This window comes from Sinocyclocheilus rhinocerous, unplaced genomic scaffold (genome assembly GCF_001515625.1).
Source record: "Sinocyclocheilus rhinocerous isolate Xijiao unplaced genomic scaffold, SAMN03320098_v1.1 scaffold241, whole genome shotgun sequence".
NCBI classification, from domain to species: Eukaryota; Metazoa; Chordata; class Actinopteri; order Cypriniformes; family Cyprinidae; genus Sinocyclocheilus; species Sinocyclocheilus rhinocerous.
In genome coordinates, this window is record NW_015659312.1 from 130,461 (window position 1) to 144,465 (window position 14,005).

A 14,005-nucleotide genomic window follows, 5' to 3' on the forward strand; every position below is an offset into this window, starting at 1 on the left:
GGGTGGGGGGGGAGAAACAGTTCTAAAACATGTAACAACAAGTTGACAAACAACTTCTGAGCATAAACATTCTGAGTAGAAACAGACCTCACACATTCATCAGGCAAAAACAGCATTACGCAGCGCTGCCCTTTAGAAAGTCTCCAGCATAACCCGATTAAACCGGCACGTGAAGGTTACTAAAATAACCGTCTAGATATTACCAATCACACAACACAGACAAGCTTTCAATTAAGATAACAGCTGTAACGTCATCTGCGTCTCCGCTGACTATGACGACAGCGTCTAAAAGTTTGAAAAAGCAGTTCCTTTGCATTTGCTGCTGACCATTCATAGCCTATAATAACAATGTCAGATTTATAACGTATAATTTGTAACGTGTGTTTCCAGAACGTCCTGTCCCATCAGTTTGTCGCAGTCTCGAAATCCGCATACAAGTCAATGTCATTCTGTCACTTTATGTCTGACAGCATAGGACATGACGCTGCATTTTGCAGCATTTAAAGTTTGCTCAATAAAGTTTAAATTCATTTCAAACATTGTTTTAATCGTTTTCTATTTGCTATGATGCAGTAAATGAGAGGTGTCGGTCTTACCCCCATGATTGCGCAGTCAGTCCGTTCTCTTCAGGCAATATGAGAGTGATGGAGAGAGTGACAACCTTTCACGAAGAGAGAATGTCAGTCATCAAAAAGGATCTTAAGAAAGACGAACAATTATACCTGGTTTAAAAACTGATTCAGCGGTTTACCTCGGCTGAGGGATCTAATGCGCGTACGTTCACGTCTAGATATAAAATAAGTTATTCGTTGCAACATTAAGTTAATTAACCTGAGAACTTGGTAAAGATTAAACAAACTAAATGGTCAAATGAAATTCGACGGCGAGACAGTGCATTTCGCAGGGATGCCGGTCTCGTGCACTGCTCTTAGTAGTTGTGATAAAGCCGACAAAACTAAGAAGCCGCACTGCCACCTTTTTATGTTCTGGTGTCCCTCCGCGGCACCGACAGCTGCCGCACAACTCCGCCTGGAAAGAAACGCCGGTGGATGTGAGAGATGCGCTTCCATCTGACCGATCTCATAAACGAGTACCTCACGAGAAACGCCCACATTTACGCTCTCAGCCAATAGACGCACACACGCTTTAATATCGACGTATCATCTGTCCAATCAACGCGCAGGCATCAGGTACAAGTCACCAATCGGAAGCGGCTAAAGCTCCTCCTGCGGCACTGCAGAATTCCAAAGGTGACAGTCGCACAGCATCATCGTGTGCTATGAGAAAATCTATTTTTTTGATAAAATGGACTAAGAATAAGCTAAATCGTAATCGGTGTGATTGCATGATTAATGTATTGTAAACGTGTTTGGTTTATTGTTGTTTCTGTGTATTTATTATGTGTATTAAATTTGTCAGAGAATGAGAACACATCTGCAGTTCTAGCCGACACTGCAGTAGGCCTTAAGCACACTATGTTCAATATGTTGAAAACTGTCCTTTCATACTTGGAACACTGTAACATCTTAGCCATTTTTTATTATAATCTAAGATTATAATAAAGATCACCAGTTTTGGTCTCTTCATTATTTGTGGTGCATGTATGTATTGTATCTCTTTTTTATTTCACTCTGGAATAATGAAATAATTTTGTAGCTTATATAAACAAGAATGACTAATGCTTCACCAATGGCAAATATATCTTGCTAAGCTTCATTTTTACATAGGCTATACATTACACATTTATACATACTTCATTCTGTACATTACTCTATATTACCATCTATTCTTCTCTTTCCTTCACTCTCCTATACCGAACACTTTAGTTAACTTCATTTACCTTTGTAAATCTGAACAAATACAGTTTCTCTATTGCAATGTATTAGCAGGAGCCAGAATACTGAGTACAGTATGATGAACATGTTAACTGCAAGAATAGCTTCATACTGATTTACAGTACATTGAAACAGAACAGATGACTGCACACAAGTTCAATAGAAAGAGAGGAAGATGGAGAGAATTAATCAAAATGTGACCTTACACTCAGTGACCCTGGAAAGGTCAAGCTTACAAAGCAAACACATGCTGTCACCTTAAAATAACACAGATGCCCTTTAAGTACTTATTTATGTCTCTTATAAAGGACACATTTCATTATGTTAAAGAAAACATATGCATAAATGTCAGGCCATGTAGACTGACAGTTTTTAATCACAGCTAGGCTATAGGATCTGGATACAGGAAACACCTCGCACTCCAGACACCAAGCTGCCAATAATTACAGATCCTCAAAAGCATCTTGCTGGCTGCTTGACTTTCGTGTTAGTCAGACCCACCATCTATGTGCATGACATAGACTTCCAGTGTAGTAAGACATACTAGATATTACAATCGCATTACAATAATTCCATTTTGGGTGTTCAGTTACTTGTCAGTAAACATATAAAAACAGAAAAGGTTAACTAAATAGCTTTTGGCAACATTTGATGCAGAGTTTATAGTTTAATCAACTGTGTGGCACAGTTAATGCCCCTTAAAGGTAATGGAGGCAGCATTGTCTGTGGCATATTACTGATAAAGTTTTTTCAGAATTAAAAAAAACACAAAATGGCTGACACCATGAATGCTCTATCCTTCTTTAACCTTTGGCAGCATCCCCCCACCCTCACTGCAGAGAGAAGTAGAAGGGGGAAAAATCTCCACAGCAACTGCAGTCAGGTGACCTTACCTCTTAGTCATAATGCTGACTCAGAAAATGGGGGATCGAGGAAGAGAGGGAGACAATCAAAGAAACCCTCATTTTAATCTGTGACAGTTACATCACCATCTGAAGTAGCGTGAGAACTGAGTCCCTCATAATCTCAAATCTGCTTTTAATTTTAAGATTTCCAAGATCTCTAAAGTGATCTAGCATCAAACCCCAAGTGCAAATGCTAATAGTAAATTAAGTTCAAGCTGTAAATGTATACATCTAATATATTACTAAATAAATAATATATATATAAATTGATAGGTACATATTATTTTTTATATACTGCACATCTTATAAATAGATTAATCTTATAAAATATGATGAATTATAATTATATATGTACTGTATATATAAATTATATTACATAGGCTATATAAAGTATATTTGTATGTATAACTTTAAAATGAAATTTATACAACTTTTAAGAAATTCACACTTATATTCAGTAAGGATGCATTAAATTGATCAAAAGTGACAGTAAATACATTTATAAGGTTACAAAAGATTTCTATTTCATACATAAATGCTGTTCTTTTCACTTTGTAAGGATGGAAAGATGTATCACAATTTCCAAAAATATTAAGCAGCACAACTGTTCTCAACATTATTAATGTTGAATAATATTGTTTCTTCAAAATCTAAGCAGCATATCAGAATGATTTCTGAAGGATCATGTGACACTGAAGACTGGAGGAATGATGCTGAAAATTCAGCCTTTACATCATATTAAAACATTAAAACATCCTAACAGGATCGCTTTTTACTGTGTTTTTGATCAAATAAATGCAGCCTTTGTTAGCATAAAACATTATTTGGGTAGTGGAATTTATATATACAGTATATATATATATATATATATATATATATATACACACACACTCACACACACACACACATAGTACAGGTTTAGATTAGGAATGTTACTTAATCTAATCCATCACATTTGAGTCTAACTCTAACTATAGTGACACTCTGTCAGAGAGACGAACAGTGCATCTAAAGGAGGTGGGAAGGTCCCCAAATAAGTTTCCTTAATGTAAACTGATAACAGGAAGAATGTGTGAGTATATCTGAGTGCAGCAGCTGTATTCTGAGCCAATTAATCATATGAACATGGGTTTGTGCTGCTTGACAGAGAACAGAACATTCTCTCCCAGGAGCGATGTGCTTTTTTTTCTTCTTTTACCAGGGCACATCTTAAGTAATTGCACAGCTCAGATGCTGTGATGGTATGACTGCTGACTCTGCAGTCTGTCGTGATGCTGCGGGAGCGTGAGGTTACAGTGCTTGATTCAGAAAGTCATATGCTTACTGGGGCACTTTTGCTTTAAGAGGTAGATAGCCTATCAGAAGGCCAAACAGTAAGAGTAGGGTGTCCTTGGAAATGACCTTTCGGGGTATAAGGGTGAGGCGAGGAGTGAAGGTCACAGCATCATGTACATCAGGAATCAAAGCTGCATGTCAGTTCACAGAGATGTGAAATGAATTAGAGATAATGAATGTGAGATACAGAGAAGAATGAGGACAGAGAGCATATTAAGAGCACAGAGGTCTCTGCTACACACACACAGACGTCATCCCCCTCCAGATTAAAGTGACCGCACACCATGTGTCCCCGTTGCATAATGACTTCCATGAAAGGAGTAGAGGACAAGATAGGAATAGACCTGGATTAAGGAGAGGAGGACAGACATGAAAGTGGGGGAAAGAGAGGAAAAAAGAGAGGATGGGGCGATGAGAGAGGTTTCGGGCCAAGGGTTTTAAAACAAGCAATCAAGTTCAGATTAAACGTAGCACTCTATGTTTCTTTTATGTCAGACCTTTGTGTAAAATGTGACTCCAAATCCTTTTGAGACTTTTGAGCTAATAATAAATTCTTTATAAGTTCTGATCCACAGGCACACTTAATGTGTCAGTCAGCTATTAAACTATTAATCTGTCATAAAAAGATCTGTTCAGAAATCAAACATGCACTTTTCTGTATAGAGAACACTGGGGCTGCACTGAAAAAAAAGAATAATAAAACAGATTTTTGGAATACATTCTTTCTTTTACATTTAATTAGATGTCTCACTTGCCATTTACTTAATTATTTGTGAAATTTACAAGCGAGTGACAATTTCTGCAGACAAAGTCTTGGCTACAAAAACTCATTGAATATCCACCATCATTGCACATAAACGAAGATGCAGGTTGATCTTAAAGGGACCCAAAGCAGGGCATGTTGTCACAATATATGGGGTAGTTGCTAAAGCTAACAGCCTTTAACAAAATTTAAAACATTTTTTAAAAGAATGTAGCAGCAAACATGTAAAAAAGGTACTGTATGAAATATTAAACTACTATTTGGGCCGACAAATATTGTTATGAATAAATTTTATAATTTTGTAACTTACCCCAACCTTTTACGAAAAACACCTTTGTCCTGAGAACATAGCTCAGTCTTTCAGTTAAAATCTACCATGGTTATACAGTTGACTCTTGCCTGAATGTATGCTAGTAAGAAATGCATTTTTAGTAAGAAAAAAATCTTTGAACTAGATTTGAACTAGATTCTAAACTAACACACAAATTAGCTTTTGACTCAAAACCTTATAGTAATGAGATACTAGCCTCGGTCTCTCTAATGCAAATGTCAAAAGGAATTTCTTATATTTATCTTCAGTTTTCTGAAAGCTGTAGGGGAGGAGGTGCAGTCTTTGTTCTTTTTTGTATCTCAGTCAGCTGAATGGAGAAGGAGAAGAGTAGAAAACGCATACCCCATGCTAGTTTTCCAGGTGCGGGTCCTCAGGTTTTTTTAGCATTAGGCTAGCATTTAGCACTATCTGAAACTGCTGTGTTGACAACAAATTTTGTTATGATAAAGAACAAATGCACATGTGTGTACACACACTGTTCAGTAGCTCATCGATCATTGCTTTTGATTAAGTTTTTTCCTTATTATTCTGAAGAACAAGGTGTACAGATACACACCACACCCTGAAGATAATGTCACTTTTGCCCCATTAGTTTGAAAAAGTGCTGTGGCTAGATTTTAGACACATCATAATTTTCCCTCTGTTTCTCTCTCTGTATCGCATACAAAAAAGCATACAGACACACATACGCAAGTGCAAAATATCAAATCAGCATAATTTCGGTTGCCAGATTGGGCAGCATGAATGTGTGTTTCACACCTGCTCTTAGGGCGTTTTATTGTACTCACGTGCTGTATATGAACTAATATGCACCTTACAATTCAATGTTAGTGTATAGTGTAATCTCTATAGGCTTCTTTATCTGGGAAGAAGTGTGTGTAAAGCGTTTCGGTATATGATTTTGATGAGAGTAGATTTTTCCCTCAACTTAATCCTGTTTTTTGATAGCCCCCATGCCCCGAAATATGCACAAGCAGAAAATTCATGATGTAAGGTAGTCTATAAATAGCAGCATGACATCACAGCCCCTCCTCCACATCTGTTAGTCATGCTATTTATGCTTCACACACACACTAACACTCTGATTCATACATACAAAGTTCCAGGCTCATAAAGTGAGAAGAGATTTACACATTGATGCTTTTAATGCAGTATGACATGCTGAATCAACCAATCAAATTGCCTTTAGTGAACGTATGTCTAAGGAAAGCCCATACCATAAACTTATCCGTCCAGCATCCAAGACAGAGAGTCTAATAATTTACTGCATAATTTTCCCTGTTGTGAAGACCATGTTAGACCACACTGGTTCAGGATAATTAATGCTGATTTTGTGCTGCTTTGGCCCTTTTCCCAGCATAGCCATCCTGTTTTTCACTATTAAAATTTAGCTGATCAAGCTAATCGACAAGCATGGTCATAAAACTAGCTTAACTATCAAATCTTGCTTTGTCAAACCACGTAACCTAATGGGTTTCATGACTTTCGACTCTGTTAACGGTTCTGAAACTTTTTTCATCAGCAATCAACAATCGTCTTTTGGGCGTGATTCATCCACCACTTTTTGTGATGTACTACTCCCTTGTGAAGTATTGTCAGTATATACAGTAGTACACTTTAACTATATACAGTATATATATATATATATATATATATATATATACACACACACTCACACACACACACACATAGTACAGGTTTAGATTAGGAATGTTACTTAATCTAATCCATCACATTTGAGTCTAACTCTAACTATAGTGACACTCTGTCAGAGAGACGAACAGTGCATCTAAAGGAGGTGGGAAGGTCCCCAAATAAGTTTCCTTAATGTAAACTGATAACAGGAAGAATGTGTGAGTATATCTGAGTGCAGCAGCTGTATTCTGAGCCAATTAATCATATGAACATGGGTTTGTGCTGCTTGACAGAGAACAGAACATTCTCTCCCAGGAGCGATGTGCTTTTTTTTCTTCTTTTACCAGGGCACATCTTAAGTAATTGCACAGCTCAGATGCTGTGATGGTATGACTGCTGACTCTGCAGTCTGTCGTGATGCTGCGGGAGCGTGAGGTTACAGTGCTTGATTCAGAAAGTCATATGCTTACTGGGGCACTTTTGCTTTAAGAGGTAGATAGCCTATCAGAAGGCCAAACAGTAAGAGTAGGGTGTCCTTGGAAATGACCTTTCGGGGTATAAGGGTGAGGCGAGGAGTGAAGGTCACAGCATCATGTACATCAGGAATCAAAGCTGCATGTCAGTTCACAGAGATGTGAAATGAATTAGAGATAATGAATGTGAGATACAGAGAAGAATGAGGACAGAGAGCATATTAAGAGCACAGAGGTCTCTGCTACACACACACAGACGTCATCCCCCTCCAGATTAAAGTGACCGCACACCATGTGTCCCCGTTGCATAATGACTTCCATGAAAGGAGTAGAGGACAAGATAGGAATAGACCTGGATTAAGGAGAGGAGGACAGACATGAAAGTGGGGGAAAGAGAGGAAAAAAGAGAGGATGGGGCGATGAGAGAGGTTTCGGGCCAAGGGTTTTAAAACAAGCAATCAAGTTCAGATTAAACGTAGCACTCTATGTTTCTTTTATGTCAGACCTTTGTGTAAAATGTGACTCCAAATCCTTTTGAGACTTTTGAGCTAATAATAAATTCTTTATAAGTTCTGATCCACAGGCACACTTAATGTGTCAGTCAGCTATTAAACTATTAATCTGTCATAAAAAGATCTGTTCAGAAATCAAACATGCACTTTTCTGTATAGAGAACACTGGGGCTGCACTGAAAAAAAAGAATAATAAAACAGATTTTTGGAATACATTCTTTCTTTTACATTTAATTAGATGTCTCACTTGCCATTTACTTAATTATTTGTGAAATTTACAAGCGAGTGACAATTTCTGCAGACAAAGTCTTGGCTACAAAAACTCATTGAATATCCACCATCATTGCACATAAACGAAGATGCAGGTTGATCTTAAAGGGACCCAAAGCAGGGCATGTTGTCACAATATATGGGGTAGTTGCTAAAGCTAACAGCCTTTAACAAAATTTAAAACATTTTTTAAAAGAATGTAGCAGCAAACATGTAAAAAAGGTACTGTATGAAATATTAAACTACTATTTGGGCCGACAAATATTGTTATGAATAAATTTTATAATTTTGTAACTTACCCCAACCTTTTACGAAAAACACCTTTGTCCTGAGAACATAGCTCAGTCTTTCAGTTAAAATCTACCATGGTTATACAGTTGACTCTTGCCTGAATGTATGCTAGTAAGAAATGCATTTTTAGTAAGAAAAAAATCTTTGAACTAGATTTGAACTAGATTCTAAACTAACACACAAATTAGCTTTTGACTCAAAACCTTATAGTAATGAGATACTAGCCTCGGTCTCTCTAATGCAAATGTCAAAAGGAATTTCTTATATTTATCTTCAGTTTTCTGAAAGCTGTAGGGGAGGAGGTGCAGTCTTTGTTCTTTTTTGTATCTCAGTCAGCTGAATGGAGAAGGAGAAGAGTAGAAAACGCATACCCCATGCTAGTTTTCCAGGTGCGGGTCCTCAGGTTTTTTTAGCATTAGGCTAGCATTTAGCACTATCTGAAACTGCTGTGTTGACAACAAATTTTGTTATGATAAAGAACAAATGCACATGTGTGTACACACACTGTTCAGTAGCTCATCGATCATTGCTTTTGATTAAGTTTTTTCCTTATTATTCTGAAGAACAAGGTGTACAGATACACACCACACCCTGAAGATAATGTCACTTTTGCCCCATTAGTTTGAAAAAGTGCTGTGGCTAGATTTTAGACACATCATAATTTTCCCTCTGTTTCTCTCTCTGTATCGCATACAAAAAAGCATACAGACACACATACGCAAGTGCAAAATATCAAATCAGCATAATTTCGGTTGCCAGATTGGGCAGCATGAATGTGTGTTTCACACCTGCTCTTAGGGCGTTTTATTGTACTCACGTGCTGTATATGAACTAATATGCACCTTACAATTCAATGTTAGTGTATAGTGTAATCTCTATAGGCTTCTTTATCTGGGAAGAAGTGTGTGTAAAGCGTTTCGGTATATGATTTTGATGAGAGTAGATTTTTCCCTCAACTTAATCCTGTTTTTTGATAGCCCCCATGCCCCGAAATATGCACAAGCAGAAAATTCATGATGTAAGGTAGTCTATAAATAGCAGCATGACATCACAGCCCCTCCTCCACATCTGTTAGTCATGCTATTTATGCTTCACACACACACTAACACTCTGATTCATACATACAAAGTTCCAGGCTCATAAAGTGAGAAGAGATTTACACATTGATGCTTTTAATGCAGTATGACATGCTGAATCAACCAATCAAATTGCCTTTAGTGAACGTATGTCTAAGGAAAGCCCATACCATAAACTTATCCGTCCAGCATCCAAGACAGAGAGTCTAATAATTTACTGCATAATTTTCCCTGTTGTGAAGACCATGTTAGACCACACTGGTTCAGGATAATTAATGCTGATTTTGTGCTGCTTTGGCCCTTTTCCCAGCATAGCCATCCTGTTTTTCACTATTAAAATTTAGCTGATCAAGCTAATCGACAAGCATGGTCATAAAACTAGCTTAACTATCAAATCTTGCTTTGTCAAACCACGTAACCTAATGGGTTTCATGACTTTCGACTCTGTTAACGGTTCTGAAACTTTTTTCATCAGCAATCAACAATCGTCTTTTGGGCGTGATTCATCCACCACTTTTTGTGATGTACTACTCCCTTGTGAAGTATTGTCAGTATATACAGTAGTACACTTTAACTATGTTTCATAGACAATACAAGTAATTATGAAATTATATAAAGACATACTTAAGACATATTTAAGCAGATCAAAAATGCACTCTAAAGTTCAGCTGCCGGTAACTGAGATAACAAAGTTGCAACATACAATAAATGTACAATTATTTTAAAGAATTGTATAAGATTTTTTTTTTCTGATTTGTGAGTAATGTTCTGCTGAAATTTCAAATGATCTTTTAATTCAACAATTGACTTCTGAGTGTACTTAATGCAATGCAAGAATTGTTTTCATGATATTTTCCATTCTTTCTTCCTCTAAGAATTACTAAAAGAATTGTTTAAAGTAGAGTAAAGAAACCAGAATCATGAAGTGAATAGAACCACAATGTAATATAGCTCCTAATAAATGACTTAAAGAATCCTGGTGGGAACATCAGCACACCGGCATCCAAAACACAACATATGCTGGTGACCAGCAGCGCTGCTCTTTTCAGCAGAGCAGAAAGCACGAGGGAGGGAACAAAAGCAGATCCAGAGTGATCTCATGAGTGCTGACTAATTATGTGGTTATCTCACCAGTAACAATGAGCCATGTGGGCCTGAATTCTCATGAGCAGGTGGACAAAACCCAATCCTCTACACTTGGACAATGTCCACCTTACACTGTCTTAAGACAACCACACAAAAATCAATATCACAAATGTCCTATATGCCATTGTGCTAAGGGGAATTATAAATTAAATTAATAATATACAGGTGCATCTCAATAAATCAGAATGTCATGGAAAAGTTCATTTATTTCAGTAATTCAACTCAAATTGTGAAACTCGTGTATTAAATAAATTCAATGCATACAGACTGAAGTAGTTTAAGTCTTTGGTTCTTTTAATTGTGATGATTTTGGCTCACATTTAACAAAAACCCACCAATTCACTATCTCAACAAATTAGAATATGGTGACATGCCAATCAGCTAATCAACTCAAAACACCTGCAAAGGTTTCCTGAGCCTTCAAAATGGTCTCTCAGTTTGGTTCACTAGGCTACACAATCATGGGGAAGACATGGGGCTGATCTGACATTTGTCCAGAAGACAATCATTGACACCCTTCACGTGAGCCTCAACATTCTACGACATTCTAATTTATTGAGATGCACCTGTATTATATTAATATATTATAAGATGTTGGACAGAATATTTCTGCTGCTCTTTTCCAGACAATGAAATCGAATGGTTCTCACTATATTCCATGTGACTGAATTCTAGTTTGCACACCATATAGTATCCCCTCATTTCTCTCTCACTCACCATACTGTCCAGATGTCCTCCTGCGTCTCCTCTTCCGTCTTCTCCTCCTCTAGTCCAGAAGAACCTGCCCGCCTCAGTGTCAGAGGTGAACCAAAAACAATGGATGATGCAGGTCAGAAAAAGAGAGAGACGTTCAGTAAATGATTCTGGGTGACAGAAGGCCTCTAGTCTACTTTACTCCACATACAGAGAATAAGAGATCCTGTCCACTAAGCACCTTAAACAATCTGTCTAATCACAGCTTCTATTACTTATCACACACACACACAGCACTACAGGGGGTCTGCAGTCACATGACAGGAATATTATCCTCTTAGCAATAAACAAGTAGTCTCAAAAGTAGTAAAGTGTGTCAAATACTGTGGAATCATTCGCTTTATTATCATTTGCTATACAAATCACTTGTCACATAGTTTCTCTCATGTCGTCTAAATTAATTGTAAGGCGAATTAAGTGTGCCTTGGGTGCAAAGTGCTATTAATATGACACATATAGTTGCTGCCTATGTAGAACGTTCCAAATCAGTCACTTATGAGGTTACGTTACTGTTAGCTTGCTGCCATAGAAAGCAGTGAGGAAACTTGGTTTTGGAACAGAGCTGTGTTTAACATGCACATGCACAGCGAGGCCTGTTTTTGTTACAACTTATCACACACTTAAAATTTGAATAGGTGTGATTTGACTTACAGAAGTGTCAGTGAACGGAGAGCAGACTCTGTATAAGTATTTATGAAACTTTATTTAGTAGCATTGTTTGGGTATCAAAAAGATGGTGGATTTGTTCCCAAATGGTGTACTCTCAGTCTTGTGACCTTCACCCACACACTGCCATAAAAAGTTCACAGGATCGCAGGGTGTCCCATTTAACTTGGTATGATTTGCTATGTGCCATCAATGCACCCAACAGCCCATTTGGCAAAATGTCTGCAAAAAATAATTTTCTTAATCAGTATTTCTGTTGTGTTTTGCAAATTCATAATGACAATTTTGGCTGTTCTCAAATAAACTCTTAAAAATTATATACAAGTACAGGGGGTTAAGAAAAGAATCCCCCTCCCTCCAAAATAATCACTTCTTTTTTTTTTGCTTTACAGCCTGAAATGAAGACGGACGCAGTTTTTGTTTTATCCAGCTGTACTTACTCAGTGCAACTTATAACATGCAAGTGAAAGATATAACACCCACGTGTCAGAAAAAATAAATAAATAAATAAAATAAAAAAACAGAATCACTGAGTTGGAAAAAGGATCACCCCCTTGTGTCAGTATTTTTTTGAATCACCTTTTGCTTTAATTACAGCCTTTAGTCTGTTGGGATTTGTCTCTGTCTCTACTAACTTTGCACATCTAGACTTTGCAGTATTGGCCCACTCTTCTTTGCAGAACTGCTCAAGTTCAGTTTAATTAGATGGTGACCGTTTGTGGACTGCAGTCTTCAAGTCCACAGATTCAATGGAGTGTAAGTCTGGGCTCTGACTACGCTGTAAAAAATGACCGTGAATTTAACGGTAAAAGACTGTAAAAATGCTACAGTAAAAACCTGTTAAATGGTTAACGGTAAATTCCCCTACTATATACGGTGAAAATCTGTATTGGACATTACATGTATTACACTAATTTTACGGTAGTATACCGTTTTTGGAAGTGAAAAAGACCGTATCATTTACAGTGAATAACCGTAAATTGACATTCCCAGAATTCCCTGCGTTACATTTCAAATTTGATGTTTTTTTGTTGAAATAACTATGTTTCTTTTTAGTTTTTTCTTATCAGTTTTGTATATTAGGGTTGTGTGTTATACGTAATGTTGTTAATGAATGTTTATTGCATTATTTCAGTTTCATGTGTGTTACCATGATGGTGTTTGGTGTTTGTGTGAATGACACTGTGCACCTTCTATATATGTTATTATTTAAAAGCTGCTTGTGATAGGCTTTGGTTCATCGTGTGACTTTCTCATCACCACCTGCATTTGGTGGTTATCAGTGTATTACAAAGGTGCAAAACAGATTTCAGTACTTCAATAGGTTGGTATATTAACATTATATCCGTTAATGAAAATACGGTATTTAACTGTAAATTTAAGTTAAAACCGTAAAACCTAAAACGTTGCTACCGTATTTTTTACGGTAAAATTCCGGCAACCACAGCTGCCGTTTTTTTATCGTAAATTTTACAGAATTTTTTTTTACAGTGTAGGCCATGCAAGGACATTCACCCTTTTCTCTTTCAACCACTGTGTGCTCAGTTTTGCTGTGCTTTGGCTCATTTTCATGTTGGAAGGTAAACCTTCTTCCCATTGACAACTTTCTGGCAGAGGGCAGCAGATTTTCCTCAAGAATTTGACGGTATTTTGCCCCATCCAGTTTTCTTTCTATCCTGACAAGTGCTCCAGTCCCTGCTGCAGAGAAACTCCCCATTACAGGATATTACCACCTACATGCTTTACTGTAGGAATGCTGTTATTTGGATGATGAGCTGTATTGGATTTCCGCCAGACATATCGTTTGGTGTTGAGGCCAAATAACTCAATTTTACTCTCATCTGCCTCACAATCTTCAAGGTGCGTTTTGGCAAACCTCAGTCGTGACTGCATGTGGCCTTTCTTGAGGAGTGGCTTTTTTCTTGCAACTCTCCCGTACAAGAGGATTTGTGGAGAACTTGTGATATTGTTGTCACATGCACACAATGACCACTCTTTGTCATAAATTCCTGCA

General features: G+C 37.3%; 1 protein-coding gene across 3 annotated transcripts in view; it reads right to left on the reverse strand.

Annotated features, from left to right (window-relative positions):
* LOC107723432 (sodium/potassium-transporting ATPase subunit alpha-3-like) overlaps positions 1-14,005 on the reverse strand; it is a 39,985-nt gene that overhangs the window by 24,665 nt on the left and 1,315 nt on the right. The window contains exons 1-2 of one of the 3 annotated variants that reach the window (XM_016532035.1): positions 752-1,068; positions 597-661 (exon numbers count right to left, since the gene is read on the reverse strand). In XM_016532035.1, the coding sequence (XP_016387521.1) occupies positions 597-602 (6 nt within the window). In that variant the 5' untranslated portion in view covers positions 603-661; positions 752-1,068. Of the gene's footprint in view, positions 1-596; positions 662-751; positions 1,069-11,289; positions 11,362-14,005 lie in introns of those variants that run through there. The other 2 variants (XM_016532036.1, XM_016532034.1) reach the window with 2 other exon arrangements.